Source organism: Python bivittatus, unplaced genomic scaffold, assembly GCF_059951505.1.
Source record: "Python bivittatus isolate LINGU-HERP-01145 unplaced genomic scaffold, Pbiv_v1 ctg000050_np1212, whole genome shotgun sequence".
NCBI lineage: Eukaryota > Metazoa > Chordata > Lepidosauria > Squamata > Pythonidae > Python > Python bivittatus.
The window spans coordinates 7653914-7670107 of record NW_028277033.1 but is presented as its reverse complement, the minus strand read 5'-3'; the positions used below and the strand labels follow the sequence as shown (position 1 = coordinate 7670107).

Below are 16194 nucleotides of genomic sequence, written 5' to 3'. Positions count from 1 at the left end.
GACAACCACTTGATTGGCTCCTTTTCAGCTTGGGGTCCTCAGGCCCGCTGGCCAAACCATGTCTTCAGGGCCTCCCAGAACAACATCAAGGTGGAGGCCAATCTTATCTCAGAGGGAATAACATTCCACAGGGAGGGGGCCACCATGGAAAAGGCCCTTCTTCATGGTCCCATCAGAAGTATTTCCCTCAGGGATGGGATCCACAACACACCCAGCCTTCCCACTCTGGTAGAGTCTGTAGAGTGGAATGTGAACATTTTAGTGCAAGACAAGATCCACTTTGGGGAAGACTGCATGTGTACCACTGATTGTACTTCAAGCATCACTTTTCAGGGTCCTTGAACCTTCAGCATATCAAGCTCTCCCACCAGTCTCAATATTTGGTGAGAACAAAATGGGTAGCTCCTTCTTCTCTGCTTCAAATTCTTTGGAGAAAAGGTCAATGGTAGATACAATCTCAGTAATAACCATCATTTGTTTCTCTTGAACTTATACTAAATTGCCATAATGTGTTTGGGCTGTTTTATTTTCTCAGAAAGATTCAGTGATTTTCAAGGAATTCAAAAGGCAATTTAACAAAATTGCAGTCAAGTAGAATATTCAGTTTTATAGAATTAAACTACTCATCAGCACTCATAGAAGAGTTTTGCTTAAAAAAAAGTCAGCATTGATAAATAAGGGAGGACAATGTGAAGGCTCTTTAGTCCAAGTGTCCAAAGACTGCAAGAAATACACTTAATACACTTCCATCTTCTACTTTCCTGAAATATTTCTTGTAATAGCCACCTTTTCCAGCATCCATTGCCTGCTTGTCTGACATAATACAAATAATAAATACAAAACAGCCCCTAACAGTAGAATGTTAAGCTTGTTGTCTTAGATACTTCAGTTTGTCTCAAGGTTTCAAATGAGAACAGTTCTTAAAATATGTCACTTAAAACTATTTCAACTCCCACTTAACTCCATATCAGCTATATTGGTGCAATTGTACTGTGCATCATTCGTTTTTCCCTTTGACATGAACACATACTAACTGCAAAATCTCTTCCAGTAAAATCTGTGTCAAACACTTTTTGCTGATTCCTGACACTTGCTTTCTGTTCAGGCTTTTTAAAAAGGGTTTGCATATGGAACCGATGTATGGGTTTCAGGTTGTCAACAGGCAATGTGCTAGTTCACATGGGCCACAATTCATGACATATAAATCTGTGATTTTGGTTTAAACAACTCAAAAAAGCCAGGATGATTAGTTGGCCATAAAACCCTGAGCTTTATGTTGGCTTAAAAATCCCAGTTAGTTTGGTTATACTCAGTCATAACGTTGGGCTTGAATGAGAGAAGAATAAGCTTTCTTAGACAGTTTGCCTGCTTGTGTGAACTGCTCATTCAGATCATTGTTCATTAAGCTATAAAAACTGATCAACATAGCTTAGCATTTTATAAATGCAAGCCCTTGGTGAGCCTATCTTCCATAACATCTTGCCATATTTCTCCTAATCATAAGCCTCCACAGCAAAATACAGCTTGCCCAGAGAACTAAATGCATGTAAAGATTGCTATGGTCCACTTATAACTATGCTTGCAAGAAACTATTCCAAGAAAGGAAATGTTTCTTTGCTTAGCAAAAACAGAAGAATGATCATCCCAACTGATAGCCAATATTCAACTATATCCACCAATTTTAAAAAAAGCCCAGGTGAACAGACTAGAAATTCGGAGGAGAAACTGAAGTGTAACAACCTTGAAAATACAGCAAATAAAAGGTGATTCACGGTTGATATTTATTCTTGGTGGCAGTTAGTCAATAGAATCCATACTTTTATTAATAATCTAACCTGTGCCAAGTACTTGCTAATAGATCACATTTATTGACCAAATACATAATAACTTTACTCATTTTTATTTAATTATTTCCTACCAATACGGCACCGCCTATTTCTCCCTCTGATGAAAATGGTTGGAGGAACCTCTTTGAAACAAGGAATTGTTTGAAAAAATGAATTTCTTTTTTCGAACAAGAGGAAAAGTGCTACAAATTGACTTTTTAACATAATTTTAAACACATTTCTTTTATCTTATATAAACTTTCATCAGAGACCCCTCTTATTATCCTTTATCTGCATTAGAAAGCAATTGAATCTTGGGTTGGTATTCTATGGCTAGTTTTATTATCCTTTCTTTAAATTCCTTGGCAGATCTGTATTTTTACCCAAGTGTGTAAGAATGGCAAACTTTTATATTGATTATTCGCATTTTTTTTTTAAACGCAAACTTTCATCATAAATACATCCCTTGCCCCTGATACATGAGCTTTATTCAGATGTTCAACATGTAATCACACTTCACAATCTATTTAAAATAGATGCAACCTGCTAGAAATCTGCAGCTAATCTTTTGAATGTTCACTTCCCAACCAAGAGGATACCTGAGCAAGAATTCTGAGCTAGTAGACATATACATGGATGACCTGAGAGAGGTGATGTCTCCAGTGGAAAGGACTCCTTCTCTTGAAATACATATCAACTGTATTGTTGATACCCTGGAGACCAAGGATCCAAGTAATTTGCCCATATCTATTCCAGACCCTGCCAGTCCTATCACCGATGACACCTCCTTCTGCATCTGAGATCTCAATGTGTCTGATAATCATCTGCTTATCCAGGGTGTGAAAATTACCTGAGGTTCAAAATCATCCATTTGATGAATTCAGCCAATTCAAATTCTTGACTGTCTGAATCTTCAATTTGATTCCATAACAAGCCTCCAGAAAAGTCCTTCAAAAGTCCTTCCAATTGCCAAATCCATTCAGAAACACTGAACTGGATCCCAGACATCAAACCAAATTGGTTTTTTGATTGGAAGTTTCCAATGTAGAAGTGGCTTGATTCAATTGCTTTTATACTGAAACTTCAATTTAGAGGTGGATTTGAACAAATCACCTTTGAATGAATCTTTCAGCAAAGCTTGTTACAATCTTAGTGCTTATCACTCTCAGCTGGGCCATCAACCTGGGTCCCCCAACTGTCCTTAAGGAAATGCCAGTAGATACTAAGATGCTTTGGAGGCAAAATACTCCTTGGTGGCCACTCATCTCTACAATGTTAAAGCACATCATAGAGTTTACTTCATGCTCATTATTCTAAATGCTGTATCCTTTCTGAAATCCTACTTTTGATTGGCTCCATCAGATTTCCCTCGATCTGTCTTTCCTCTGTAGATCTATAAATTCAAGGAAATTTGCTTGTTCCTAAATAAAAATGCCTCTCAACCCTTCTTGCACGGTGGAGGCAAGGTTTTCCAGGTTTATTTGCCCATTCCACAGCATACTGACATACAAACATTCCAAGCATTCTGGAATTTAAAGCCTAATACTAAAATGATGATTCAATACCTACAATCTTTTTGACATAAAATAACTAGAGGACCCAATTCAGCAGAAACCACTCCACTCATTTAGCTTTTTGGACCACAGTGAGACCTCACAGATCAAAAATTCCCTACCAGCATCCCAGTTCATCCCCTTTATATGACCCATCCAGTCTGATCCCTGGCCTTAGAAATACATTGACCAGTGTTGTCCAAACTTGGCCACTTTAAGATGAGTGGACCTCAACTCCCAGAATTCCCCAGCCAGCATGGCTGGCTGGGGAATTCTGGGAGTTGAAGTCCACTCATCTTAAAGTGGCCAAGTTTGGACAACACTGACATTGACATACCTATATCTACACAGAGAGGAATTCTACAGCAATGGGCACATTGTTTTCTGCTTTACTCTTGTCGCTTTACTGCACAAGATCCTCCATTGCTCAGAAACAGCAATCTGGTTACTAAGAGAAGTGTTTCCCAATTCATCTACAAAGTTTTATGATAGCTTCAGCAAGTTATTGTCATAAATCTCCAAATTGGGATGATTCAGAGTAATTACTTTAATAAGTATGTCATATGAGGAAAATAAATACGGGGGAGAAGTGAGAGATCAGTGAAGCATGTGTGACTGAAAGGGAAAACAAAGGCAACCATCAGTACTCAGGCAGTGAATATTCAAAGACTGATGGATTTTGGGGTTGGCAAATCCTTTCTGAGTGCTACTGAATAGAAATGGGAAGTGCTTATTTCCTTACTCCAAATATTTAAGCACTGCGCCAGGATTCAGAAGTGTGCTTTGAAATGACTTGTCACAGAAACTCAAGCCCTAAAACAAGAAAATTTCCCATCACCTAAACGATGCAGGTCACTTTTAGTCCAATAGAAAGAGGAAGGAACATCTTTTGAGAAGACTTGACTTGGGTAGCCATGCCACAATGAGTAAAAAATAACTCAAATGCCATAAGCAAGTATCTATTATGCCACCCTATGGAAAGGCCATCAGAAGCCATATACATTTGTTTCAGGAATAGCACCAATTAACAACCTGCCATCTGCCTATCACTGGCATATAGCATTCAGAACTACACAGCAGATTTATTTCCCCTTTTATGCAAGAAGATGAAAGCCATTCAGCACCACACAGTGATAAACTGAAACCAACAGCCTCAAGTATGGCATTTCCAAGGAAATTACTGCAGATTTATGGCCTGCTCACTCAACTGTTATATGCCAAGCTTAATCTGGGCATTAGGCTTAACACAGACTTAAAACTAGCAAAGGAGCCACTTTGAGGGGGGTTCAGTCAAGAGCACAAGTGACATTCATTTTCTTTTGTACTACTCACTTGCGTGGTTCCTGGGTAGCTGATGTGAAAGTAGTCACCAAATAAAGTAAAATAATGAAGTTGGAGCCCTGTAAAGGTGACAACACTTCACAACTAAGGAATTCATGCATTAAAAGCATGCACGGGCATTATAACATTCAATAATAGCATAACTCAATACCTTATTCATTTCCAAAGGAAGAACTAAAAAAAAATCCTAGTTGGGAATAACTTTTTACCAACCTTTCCAGGGCAAAAAAATCTAGTAAACATAAAGTAGCCAGAAAAATGAATATTATTGAGATTGAATGGAGCCAGTAATCTGAAGGAATTGGTGTGACTATTCTTTCCATTCTAAGCTTATCTCGTTTACATGAAGAGATTTAGGCATAAAACCAAATTATGAATAAAACCAATACATGCGTGATTGTTTCCGTAACAGAAATCAAAGCATTTTGCAGTAACAATGCCTGAATTACACCCAATAACTATAGAAGGAAACTTCTGAATTTTATGAATCATAATATCCAAAAAATCACTAGGGAAAATAAATGATAAAAATGATAAAATAATAGCATCCCTTTGGTATAGGAAACTTAATACTTAATGTTAATTAGATGTTATACCATTGGTCAACATTCTTGCATGCAAAGCTCACTTCTACAGGACAAGATGGACTACCAATGGTCCCTCTTCCTAAATCCTTCAATCCTTAACCCAATGGTATTCTCAAACATTAATTCAATTATACAGTCATTCAGCAAACTTCTATTGAACATCTGAAGGCCTTTTATCAATATTCCTTTTTCACCTAGCAATGAAACATTAAAAACAGCTTCTACCTCCTAGACAGCATACCTTTTGATCAGCTTCTACCTTCTTAGAACAAATTATTCTGTGTTCTGGGGAAATCAGCTTAATGAGAATCACTGTTCCAATCCACAATGTTTATTGATAGATGGGTGTTCATAGATACCATCAGCAGTCTTTACTGACAAATTATCGTAAGCCTCAGATGTGAAACCTGATTGGGTTTCCTTGTTGCTGTTGTTGTTGTTTAAATAATATTCTAAGGTAGGCATATTTATTTTCCTTGTTTTAATCTGTGCATAGTGTGTGCATATGAATGCTACCATGATTTATAAAAACACAGTGATGATCAATCTTTCATATAAAAAGACTTACCGGCAGTGCTTGTGAGATCCTGTTAGAGTTTCGATGACAAAGCATTCCCCATCATGAAGACAATATGCAAGATCCTTATCTTTGCATGGCTTAAAGTGCTCAGATTGTTCAATGGAATATGTTGTGGTATCTAGAGAGAAAACAGAATGGAGGAAAAACACATTTAATACACCTTATATTATGCTCTAAGCCCCTCATCTGACCATCAACTTTCAATTTCAAAAGACTCCACAGGAAGGGTTGAGCTGGGGTGGAGGTTACTGCATTGATCAGCTCCTCACTTGAAAATAATTATTTGGAGGTGTATTGTTCCTATGGACACACCCTGAGGCCACTGGCAAAAAATAGGAGATGCTAATGTTCCTCTGGTCATAGTTTCTAGAACAGGTCCCATGGTGTTTCTTGAAGCATTTTTATGGGGGTAGAGACAGAGAATCTTAGGAGATGCTTAGGAGAAGTCAGCGTCAGAGTTTTGGTTCTGAAAGCATGAGGGGGAAGTGGAACATGAGAAGCTTGTGCATATGAAGGCCAGAGCATTAAAACTGTTAGCATGGCACTGTGTGATGGAATGGACTCATGAAGGCCAGGCTCAGGGAGATAAGTGTGTTCTTAGCCCCCAACAGGAGATTGATGTCAGGTTCAGCCCAAAGAACTCCAAGAGACAATGCAAATACAGTTGTGTTGCATTTATTAGCTACAACCTCCAGACAGAAAGTCTCCCCAGACTGAACCCTAGTTCCCAAGCCAGCCAGCCACAACACCGTGAATTCCTTAAGGAGGTGCCATCCTCATCTTCTTGAACTTCCCACGCTCCTGTTGGGGGCTAAGAACACACTTATCTCCCTGAGCATGGCCTTCATAAGTCCATTCCATCACACACTGTCTGCTTTCACCAGTTTGAATCTTCCTGAAGTTGCAAATTGAGTGAGATGCCAGGGCTGGAGTAGGGCTCTTTTATACACAATTCATGTGCTGTTATAACTGGCTAACAATCACCATCCCATCACTTTCATCTCTGCCAATCAGAATGTGAATTTTCCATCCAGAATCTTGAAATATAAGACAACTTGCAGGTGTTTCCTATAATCGGAGGGAGTCCTGTTGGACAAACAACAGGAATGTCAGCTATATAACAATTAATCCCGGGTTGATTTCTAAAGGGCCAGAGATGTCATTTTTTGAAACACATTGGGGACTGATGCCAAATCATGGAGACATGCTTAAAGCAAAATGTCACCGTGGGGTCTAATTGAGTCCATCTTGTCTTCACCTTTTAATTTATATTTGTAGTTTCTATCTGGCTGCTAACTGTCATGGCTTTCATTATTTCTTGGTATGAGAGATCCCTCTTTTCTCTGCTATTACTTGAATCATTACTTCTCCCATATTCCCCAAATTGCAAGTAATTATTTCCCTTAAAACATTAACATGCTGGGTTTCTCCTTGCTTCTGTCCCCATCAAGATAAATGCATTATGTTCAAGGAAAATATGAACATTAGGGCAAAGGGATTTCTTAAAGTAGCCCAAATGATTTTGTATTTCTCATACACAAATTGCAAACATTCTAACCTTCTGCTGCTTAGCAATAAATAAGTAACACATGTTACCTTGCCTTCACAAGATTCTCATCTTGAATGGTCAAAACATATGTACCCAATACTGTAACCCACAAAGGAAATAGAGTCAGAGGTGTGGAACAAAGATAATGGTGGAATGAAATCAAGGAAAGCCATCCAATTCTTGCCATCACAGTGTAAAAATCCAGAACCCAAGTCAAATACTTAAGCTTCTTTATTTCCATTTATATTAAAAACCAAAACAACACAACCCTAATTTCACCCTCTACTTCTTTTCTTTCTAGCTCAGTTTCGTACACCCCTCATACTAATTCCAGCATGTCCTAAGTAAGTTGCCCTATTTAGATCATATGACATTAGCAAGTAGGTTAGAGACAGAGCTGTAGCAATACACAAAGCAAGAATATCTGGTTCGTAATAGCTGAAACAGCCAGTTTTCATAACTGGAGTAGACTGAAAACAGAAGAAAGGCCATCTGAAAATTATGTTCTTTGAACTCCCTTATTATTTCTAGTTTTCGCACTCTTAAAACAGTGCCTCAGTGACAGCTAGATCTGATCATTATTCTCTGTTAAATCAATGCTATTCTGTCCTTGAGATAGCCTTTAATTTTCCTTTATCCAATCACCATGAAGTTAAATGTTGATATGTTACATTCTAATTTTTAATCATATATTTTACACCACTGCATATATAATACACAGTGCAAGGACAGTCCCATCCAATTCAATTAGATTTCCTCCAACGGCTTTCTCTAACAGATATTTTACCAGATTGCCGGAGATGGGGTGGGGGGTGGTGATGGAAAGCCAGCTCCTGGAAATAAGAAATTTTTCCAAATTTTGGGAGCACCACCGTCTTGGGAGATGAGCAGGGAATGCATAATTCTCTAGTACTACTTCAAACATAATGCAGGGAAATTCTGCTGTACCAAAAATCAACTTGCCATCCACTGGAGATCAGCGAAAGATTAAGCATTAAAATATAATAAAAAATACTTATTAAGAAATTGAAATTGCCCGCATCTTATTATAGAATATATTCCATAAAGTGGAAAAAGACAGAAGAACAAATGAACCTGAAACTCATTGAGATTGTCTTTCTTTATTCTTTTGTGTGTGCTTAAAATCAGTTTTCCACTGTTACTGGAGATGAATATGGTTTCTCGTGGAGATGGATGGATGGATATAATTTATTTTTTCTGTAATTTATTTTTAAATGTGCTCAGAGCAGATCTGAACTAATAAACAGAATAAAACTGGGAACAAAGGTAGGGTGACTGGGTGTTTCATGAGTAATGCTCATTCTCAAATTACCTTTAGTTATTTGGGAAAAAACCCAACAATTGTGACCTGTTCCAAGTGTGGTTTAAAATTAATAGGCAAACTCCTAACTCCTAACTTGAAGTGTGTACGTGTGTGTGCGTGTGTGTGTGTGAGCTATTTAATTCTTAACCTTATAGAGGTTGGTATTTGTTCCTATAGTACTTACATAGGAAGAAAAAGTGAATGAATGAATAAAGCGAATACCAAGTTAAAAATTGACTGGCTCCAATTACAATAGCTTTGAAAGGCATAAGGTAAAATCTAGGCCATTCTACTTGCTGATCACTCATTTCTATGCAGTAAGCTTCAGGTATTTGCTACCACCTTGGTGCGAACCCAGTCAACCCCAACCCCAATACTTTAGTCTCATCTTTTAAGAATAAGGGTGCCACGCTGACTGACTTACTATGTTGCCAACACAATGGCGACGACAAGTTGTGATAAAGAAAACAAAGTAACAGTATGGAGTGGCTTTGAAGAAAGTGCCACTCTACGAAGCAGGTTCAGTTGGGTTGGTATGTAATGAAGACCAATGAATCAGGTGCTAGGATCAATGCAGAGAAGGCTGGGAATTTCCCAGTGATATTGGGATCTCTGAAATAAACAGGGGAGACATCCAGAGAAGGAAGTCACCTTCCCAGGTCCTCCTCTGAAAGAAAAGCTATACGAACCCTGGCCATTTCTGATTGATCAAAAAGGCCATGAAAATCCACCCTGCCTCTTTCGACCTCTGCCTGCAGCAAACGGAGGGGTCCACAATAAACATGGACCCAGACTTTTATTTCTTTAGGATTTAACCAGCTTTTCTTAGGGCTATTTAATAAGCGATAAGTGCAAGAAATAATCTCTTTCTGAAAAACATTATCACAAAGAAAAGAACAGAAGACAGACTTAAAAAACATTTAAAGGAACATTAGACGAATACCTTATAGGACCCACCACCATGCCAGTCTGCTAATTTTGGAACCAGTTTTACCCAATATGGACATATTTGGTAAATAAATAAGTTTATTGTTGAAATCATAGGTCATAGCAATGTGACAGAGTATAAATACAACACAACAAAATCACAATAGAATAAAACAGAATAAAAAAGAGTGTTAGATACAAAGAAGTCAAAGTAAGATGGGGTCAGAGATTAAGCACTTAAAAATGTCTTTCAGAGTTTAAACGATGACAAAGCTAAAGTAGCAACCTGACTACCAACAGTTGGAAACATATCTGAAAGAAGATCATTCAACCATTGAAGGTTTGTGCCCCTGAATTCACCTAGCATCAATAATTTGGTCCTGATCTCATGGTGAATGATGTCTAACTCCATGATCTTCCTGATGAAGTGGTTTTGGACTACTTCCAATTGATCAATAACCTTCTCATCCCACCCCCAGATCTCAGCCCCGTACAGCATCTGGCCTATCACCTTACCCTGGAATATTTTAATATTTTAAATGTTGGGGCTATCAGGTGTCCTCTTTTGGAATAGAAAAACTCCAGACTAACCGCCACTGTGCACTGGGCAGTTGCTAGAATGGTGGTTAAAAGTGTGTTCCATACAAGGGACTTATGATGGGTGAAACCTAGGTATTTTACAGAGGAGCATTGCTAGATTTGGTGGGCATTGGCTGTCCATCTATGTTTCATATTGCTTCTACTAAAGATCTTTGTTTTATCATAAATTATCCTCAGCTTTTCCTTTTCACAATAATCAGATAATCTGGCCAATAATCTTCTAAACCAGTCTTGGTTCAGAAAATGAGAACGATGTTGTTGGCATACATTACAGTTGAAATTTTCCTTCCGCTACCTGAAGAGGAGAAACAGCTTTGTGACTTCAGATATCAGTATGAATCCAAGCTAAAATTGTCACCCACAAATTCCCTCTCCCTATATCTGAGGCACAGACGTGACTCACGGCACTGTAGTAACACTTTAAAATATTAAAACATAATGTGAGAACCGATCCCTCGGACTAAATGACAGATAGATCTCTATTATTCAACCCATAAATATTAATCTTACTTATCAGACCCCCTTCAATATGAAACAAACAATAAAAGATAAGTTTATGCCAACGTGAACACATTTTATAACCAGGTGGCATTTACCACCGGAGACACAAACGTATCAGCTTGTCGCTGAATACAAATGATAACATTTTTAGTAGCGGCAAAACTTCGGCAATTTCCTCTATATTTATTCCTCCATCTCTATGCAAGCTTAAGCTCAAACTGGCCCAAACACAGGGCAGTCGAGATCCATAGAACGGACGGAAGGAGTGGCACCTTATAGCCCAAAAGGCACATCGATTTCTCCTATACAACTTTACAGATAAATTCTGTCCGTGCACCTCAAGATGTAACCCCTCTGTGCCCATTTGGCTTGATTAAATCATCCAACTCACCTTTAGGTCAAACAAATGGCAACTTTAAAAGTTTAAACTTTAAAACTGTAAAAGTCACCCTCTGGGGGAGATGGGCGGCATATAAATTTAATGAATCAATCAATAAACAAACTTTGATTAACAAACTGTAATATAAATTCCTATCATATGTATGTGGTGGACACCCTGGTCAGTAAGATAGAGAAGAAGTTTATTCTCTTTTTCCAAGAAGAGCAGAAATACAAGAAGAAAGTCCACTGAAACGTATCTTGGGCTAGTTTCACCTACAACCTTTAGAAAATAGCAGCAATCCTATGTAGCCATTTGTTTCTTCGCATACTGGGCTCATGTGGGGTGTGAATGTAACTCTGCATGTACTCCATATCTCTGAAATGTGCGAAGAATACACATTTAGCATTTAGGGCTACAGGTACCCTTTTTTCTTTTTCTCTTCTAAACTTTATTTTATGTTGCATCTGTGTGATGAAGGGCAAAATCCAGAATATTGGAGGAAGTTCATCTTAACCAACTTCTTTACAATATTAAATATTTCAATATTTCTTCCTTTCACAGCTTACAGGCAGAAGGCATCACTGATATCAACACTTTTCCACGGTTCTTTCAAAAAAGCACATTTAGCTTCTCCCATTTTTGCTTTCAATCTATTTTTGGTTCAAATGATGGGTTCGCTTTTGAAACTGTTCTTTTTTTATTTTGGACTGATGTGTAATCATCTTCTATTTAGTTGTTAGCTGTTCCTTTAGCAATATGATTGGTTTTAAAATATTATTAAAGATACTTCAAAAGCTGTCTGGGGAAATCTTTATTTTGACAGGCTGTATGTAAGCCTTTCAGTAAATGAAGGAACATATTCTGAGAAGCTCATTGTATTGTACAACTGCTCTTATTGATATTCTGCATTTCCACATACTTAATTTGACTCCCCCCTTCCCTCCCATATTTTTAACCCACTATTCCTTATAATTTCCTCTCAGGAGGAGGAGCCAAAATGGAAACGATAATTTCCTCTCAAATATATCCTTCCATATGATTTCCAAGTTGTCAACATGAAATTAAACATGCCTAATTCTTCCTAAATGTCTTGCTGACATCTTATAGCTACAAAGTTTATTTAATTTTGTTTCACCTACCAACGTGTATGGAAAGTTCATTTTGCAATAAGAGGCAACTTACTGCCACTATATGTACACCAATCCAGCTGGAATGGAAGGGAAGCTTTGTTTCTTCATTTGTTTGATTAATTGGCTGACTATGGTACTGAGGATGAATTTCATTGCCTGTCCCTCTTCTCTTCCCAAAGTTTTGCAGACTTGCCACTTTAAAATTCATGGTGAAGAGATTCAGAACTGGGGGAGTGCATCTGTAAACTCTGCCTTTCGAAAAAAGGACATAAATATTTTATAACCCATGAGCATTAACATTGCCTTTGAGTGGTGAGACTGGACGGCTGCCATATTTCTCTATCAATATTAATGTCCCTGATATTTGACTATGAAGGCAATCCTCAGAGTTACCTTTGTCCAGTTATTCTTCCTACAGTCCCTCCCCCTCCCACTTCCGTTCAATAGATTCCCAGCTACATTCCCAGCTAGGAGCCATGCCTATAGCTCAATTCACTGGACATTATGTTTAAACCTAGTCGACTTAGACAGAAGATTATCCCAGAAATGTGCATCCTGGGCCCTGTGGTACCCACAGGGAACAGTGCCTGGAAGATAGTAGATGGTGTAAGAAGGAGAAATTGCAGTGGAGTCTATTCTAGGGAGAATGGACACTAGTCCAGGGAGAAGCTTAATCATGAAATATTGTAGGTAGGTATCAGGTCAAGAGCAATGGCCTACACTGTTGTCTCTATCACCCCTCCCTAGGATGTTAGTATTTTTCTAAGGCTCTGGAGTTAAAAGACATTTAAAAGTTGAATGATCAGGTTGGATCGTGAGATCTGGCAATCCTATCCCCATGGGATCACAGTCACTGAAACAGTGAAGCCCACAAAATATACACACAACACAACACAACACCTAAGGCAGCTCAACTGTTTATGTTCTAAAGCACCTATATCTGTATTGCATCTGCTAAAAGTTAAAATACTAGCAAAGAACCTCATCAAGTATAAACATGTACAAAGTACTATTTTGTCTTCTTTGCTTTTCTATTCTGATGCTACGACTTAGGAAATCTTCTTTATAAATAACTCTTAGGAAACAGCTATTTCCTCCCCACTAATTGCTTTGCGAAACTTCTCAATAGTATCTTGAAGCTGAGGGTATTTCCTGGCTGACAAAAACCTGGATGTCCCTTAAACGACAGCAAAGAGTTGGTGATTGTCCAGACTGTTGTATCTCAGATTATGTCATCCTGTTGAGGTTAGACCCACCTCAACATAGAACTGTATAGCTTCTTCTTACCTAACAGTGGCCAGATGTTAAAAGCACCAGTTGGATGAGGAGGACTCTTATGTTTCTGTAGGAAAGAGTCTAGATGGATTCACATACTCCATGCCTGTTTTAACCAGTTTTTGTTCTGTTTTTTGAGTAACCCCTGGTAGTCTAGTTCCGCATCATGCTACTCTAAAGCTATAAAACATCACTGATAACAACAGTGGCTGAGTCCACACAAGTAGGCCAAACCCAAACAAACTGCAGAATGATATGCACAATGTGAAATTCCATTTTAGCATTCCTGAGTCCTCAGTTTAGTATCTACTGATGCCAAAGAACCTGGCAACACTTCCCTTGGTTCTTCCCTTATTTTGTTTATTTTTAAAGAGTCTTTCGACAGTAACAATAGACTGCAAAACAATGTGTAATTCTCAAGCATTTCTTGATTGCTTACTTGAATGCTGGGACAAGCAAGGGTATCAGTCAGAAGAAAAAATACGTTTGTGGGTACAACATAATCTTTGCATGTCTTAAGAAGGTTCTAGTAGACTTCAGAAGGTGCAAGCCAATGACCTATAAAACCTCTAGTCCTTTGGAAGACCAGAGAAGATATCGTCTGACATTGCTATAGATGGCCTGTGAAGCTCTGCCTCACGTTTGCTATGGGTTGTTAACCCAAATTGTAGCAATCTAAGCATGACAAACAGATGAGAATGGCACTAGTATTTGGATTTATTTAGCTTTATCACTTAAGTTTCTGCCCCTATTTTATATTCTCATCAGTAAATGTTGCATAAAACACCACCACAAATGAATAACCCAAGTCTCTTCCTTCTTCTGAACTCATTTTTAAGACACAGAGACCATTCTATGGTGGCCAATTTGTAAGAGTGTTCATGACATGTTCCTCAAGTTCCATATAATCCACCAGCCTTGAGAAGATTGAGAACTTCTTCACCATTTGCTACTTTTTTTTCCACATTAAAGGTAATGAAAGATTGTGGGGAAAAGATCACAGACATAAACAAGTTGTAGTACACAAATCAGTTGGCAGCTTCTCTCATAAATGGCAACTTAGGGAGAAATGGAGAGAAATGTGGGGAAAATGTGTTTCAGATCATTCAAAGAGACTCCACCCTAATTAACTCACTATAAATCTGCTGGGAGATTCCTATTAGAGTTTCCACAATTCTGCATTTATACCCACTGAGCATTAAAGATACCTTACTGAAATCTGTGTAGTTCTTGCTACTTCGATATTCCCCAACTGTGTTAGACTTGACACAGTCAAAAGGATTTGGGGAGGGGGGGGAGGAGATTTGTAGCATCCCCAAATCTAAAATAATTATTATGGAGCATCGCTTTTCAGACAACAGTTCACTTCATCAGAGAACACCTCTAATGGAGTGGATCCTAGGTGATGAAAGCATATGCTATAATAAATACGTTTTTTAAGTTTATAAGTGACCTTAAAATTTCCTTCTTTGCTTTTTTGCTGCAAAATAAGAGAAAGCAAGCATCCAAAATAGACATTATAATATGCCAAAAATATATGTAAATAATGAAATACTGTGAGGATTAGAGGGGAAAATATTTATAGCATGCACAATATTAATTTCAAAGGGCTTATTCCAGAGCATGCCCTCTATAGAATAATTATATACTTGTTTATTCAGAAATAAATCCTACTGACTTGAATGGAACTTACTTGTAAGTAAATGTTTATACAGTTTTCACCATTGTCATGTATACTTGTCATTTAAAGGTATTTGGGCCTGCAATCTAATTCCAGAGCAGTGTTAAACTGAAAAAATTCTAAAAATAATGATCTCATTGACTGCATTTTTCTCTTACTCTAGATAGCTAGAGAAGTAGGTCAAGAAATAGGGCTTCATAGAATGAAAGGTAGAGATAAATAACATAATTTTAACCCTCAGCTGGTTCCCTCATCCTAGGTAGAATGTCAAAAGAATTATTATTCACCACAGCATCTATCATTTTGACATCCTAATAATGTGGGAATATAGAACCAAGCAGTATTGTTGTCAAAAATACCTTCATATAAGGATATCAATGCATCATTCATTTTACGCTTTTTAAAAAAAGTTATTTTGACTCCTTTCATCTGTTCACTGGCTGTTTGGCTCTTTTATGTCCAAATCCCAAAGGAAAGAAAAAGGATAGCAGAGACACATATGCGGCATTATCGTCAAACAGGGGCAGGTTATTTGTGGGACTACCTGTCCCTGAGGGTATCTGCCCATCCTACTAGGTTAGATAGTGTGGGTGCACTCCAGGTCCCCTCCCTTAAATGTTGCCATCTGATGAGACCTTGCAGGTGTGCCTTCTTGGTGACTGCCCAGTCCTTTGGAACAGCCTCCCACCCATTTAGCCTTCTGGAGGGCTGTGAAGACCTGGCTGTTCCCCCAAGCATTGGGCTAGGATGGGGGGTGGGTAGGAGCGTTGAGCTCTGAGGATGTTTGGTGTGGTGCCTGGTGGGGAAAGGTATGATTTTAACTATGTTTTATGGATTGTTGTGAACCGCCTAGAGTCACTGCATGAGATAGGTGGCCATATAAGTCCTGTAAGTAAATAAATACAGTAAATAAACAAACAAATAAATAAAAGCATATG

At 38.2% G+C, this 16194-nt stretch overlaps 1 protein-coding gene across 2 annotated transcripts in view; it reads right to left on the bottom strand.

The window, feature by feature from the left end:
- NRG3 (neuregulin 3) overlaps positions 1-16194 on the bottom strand; it is a 499554-nt gene that overhangs the window by 289540 nt on the left and 193820 nt on the right. For both annotated transcript variants that reach the window (XM_088130194.1, XM_088130190.1), the window contains exon 2: positions 5876-6005. In XM_088130194.1, coding sequence (XP_087986320.1) covers positions 5876-6005 — 130 coding nt within the window. The remainder of the gene's footprint in view (positions 1-5875; positions 6006-16194) is intronic.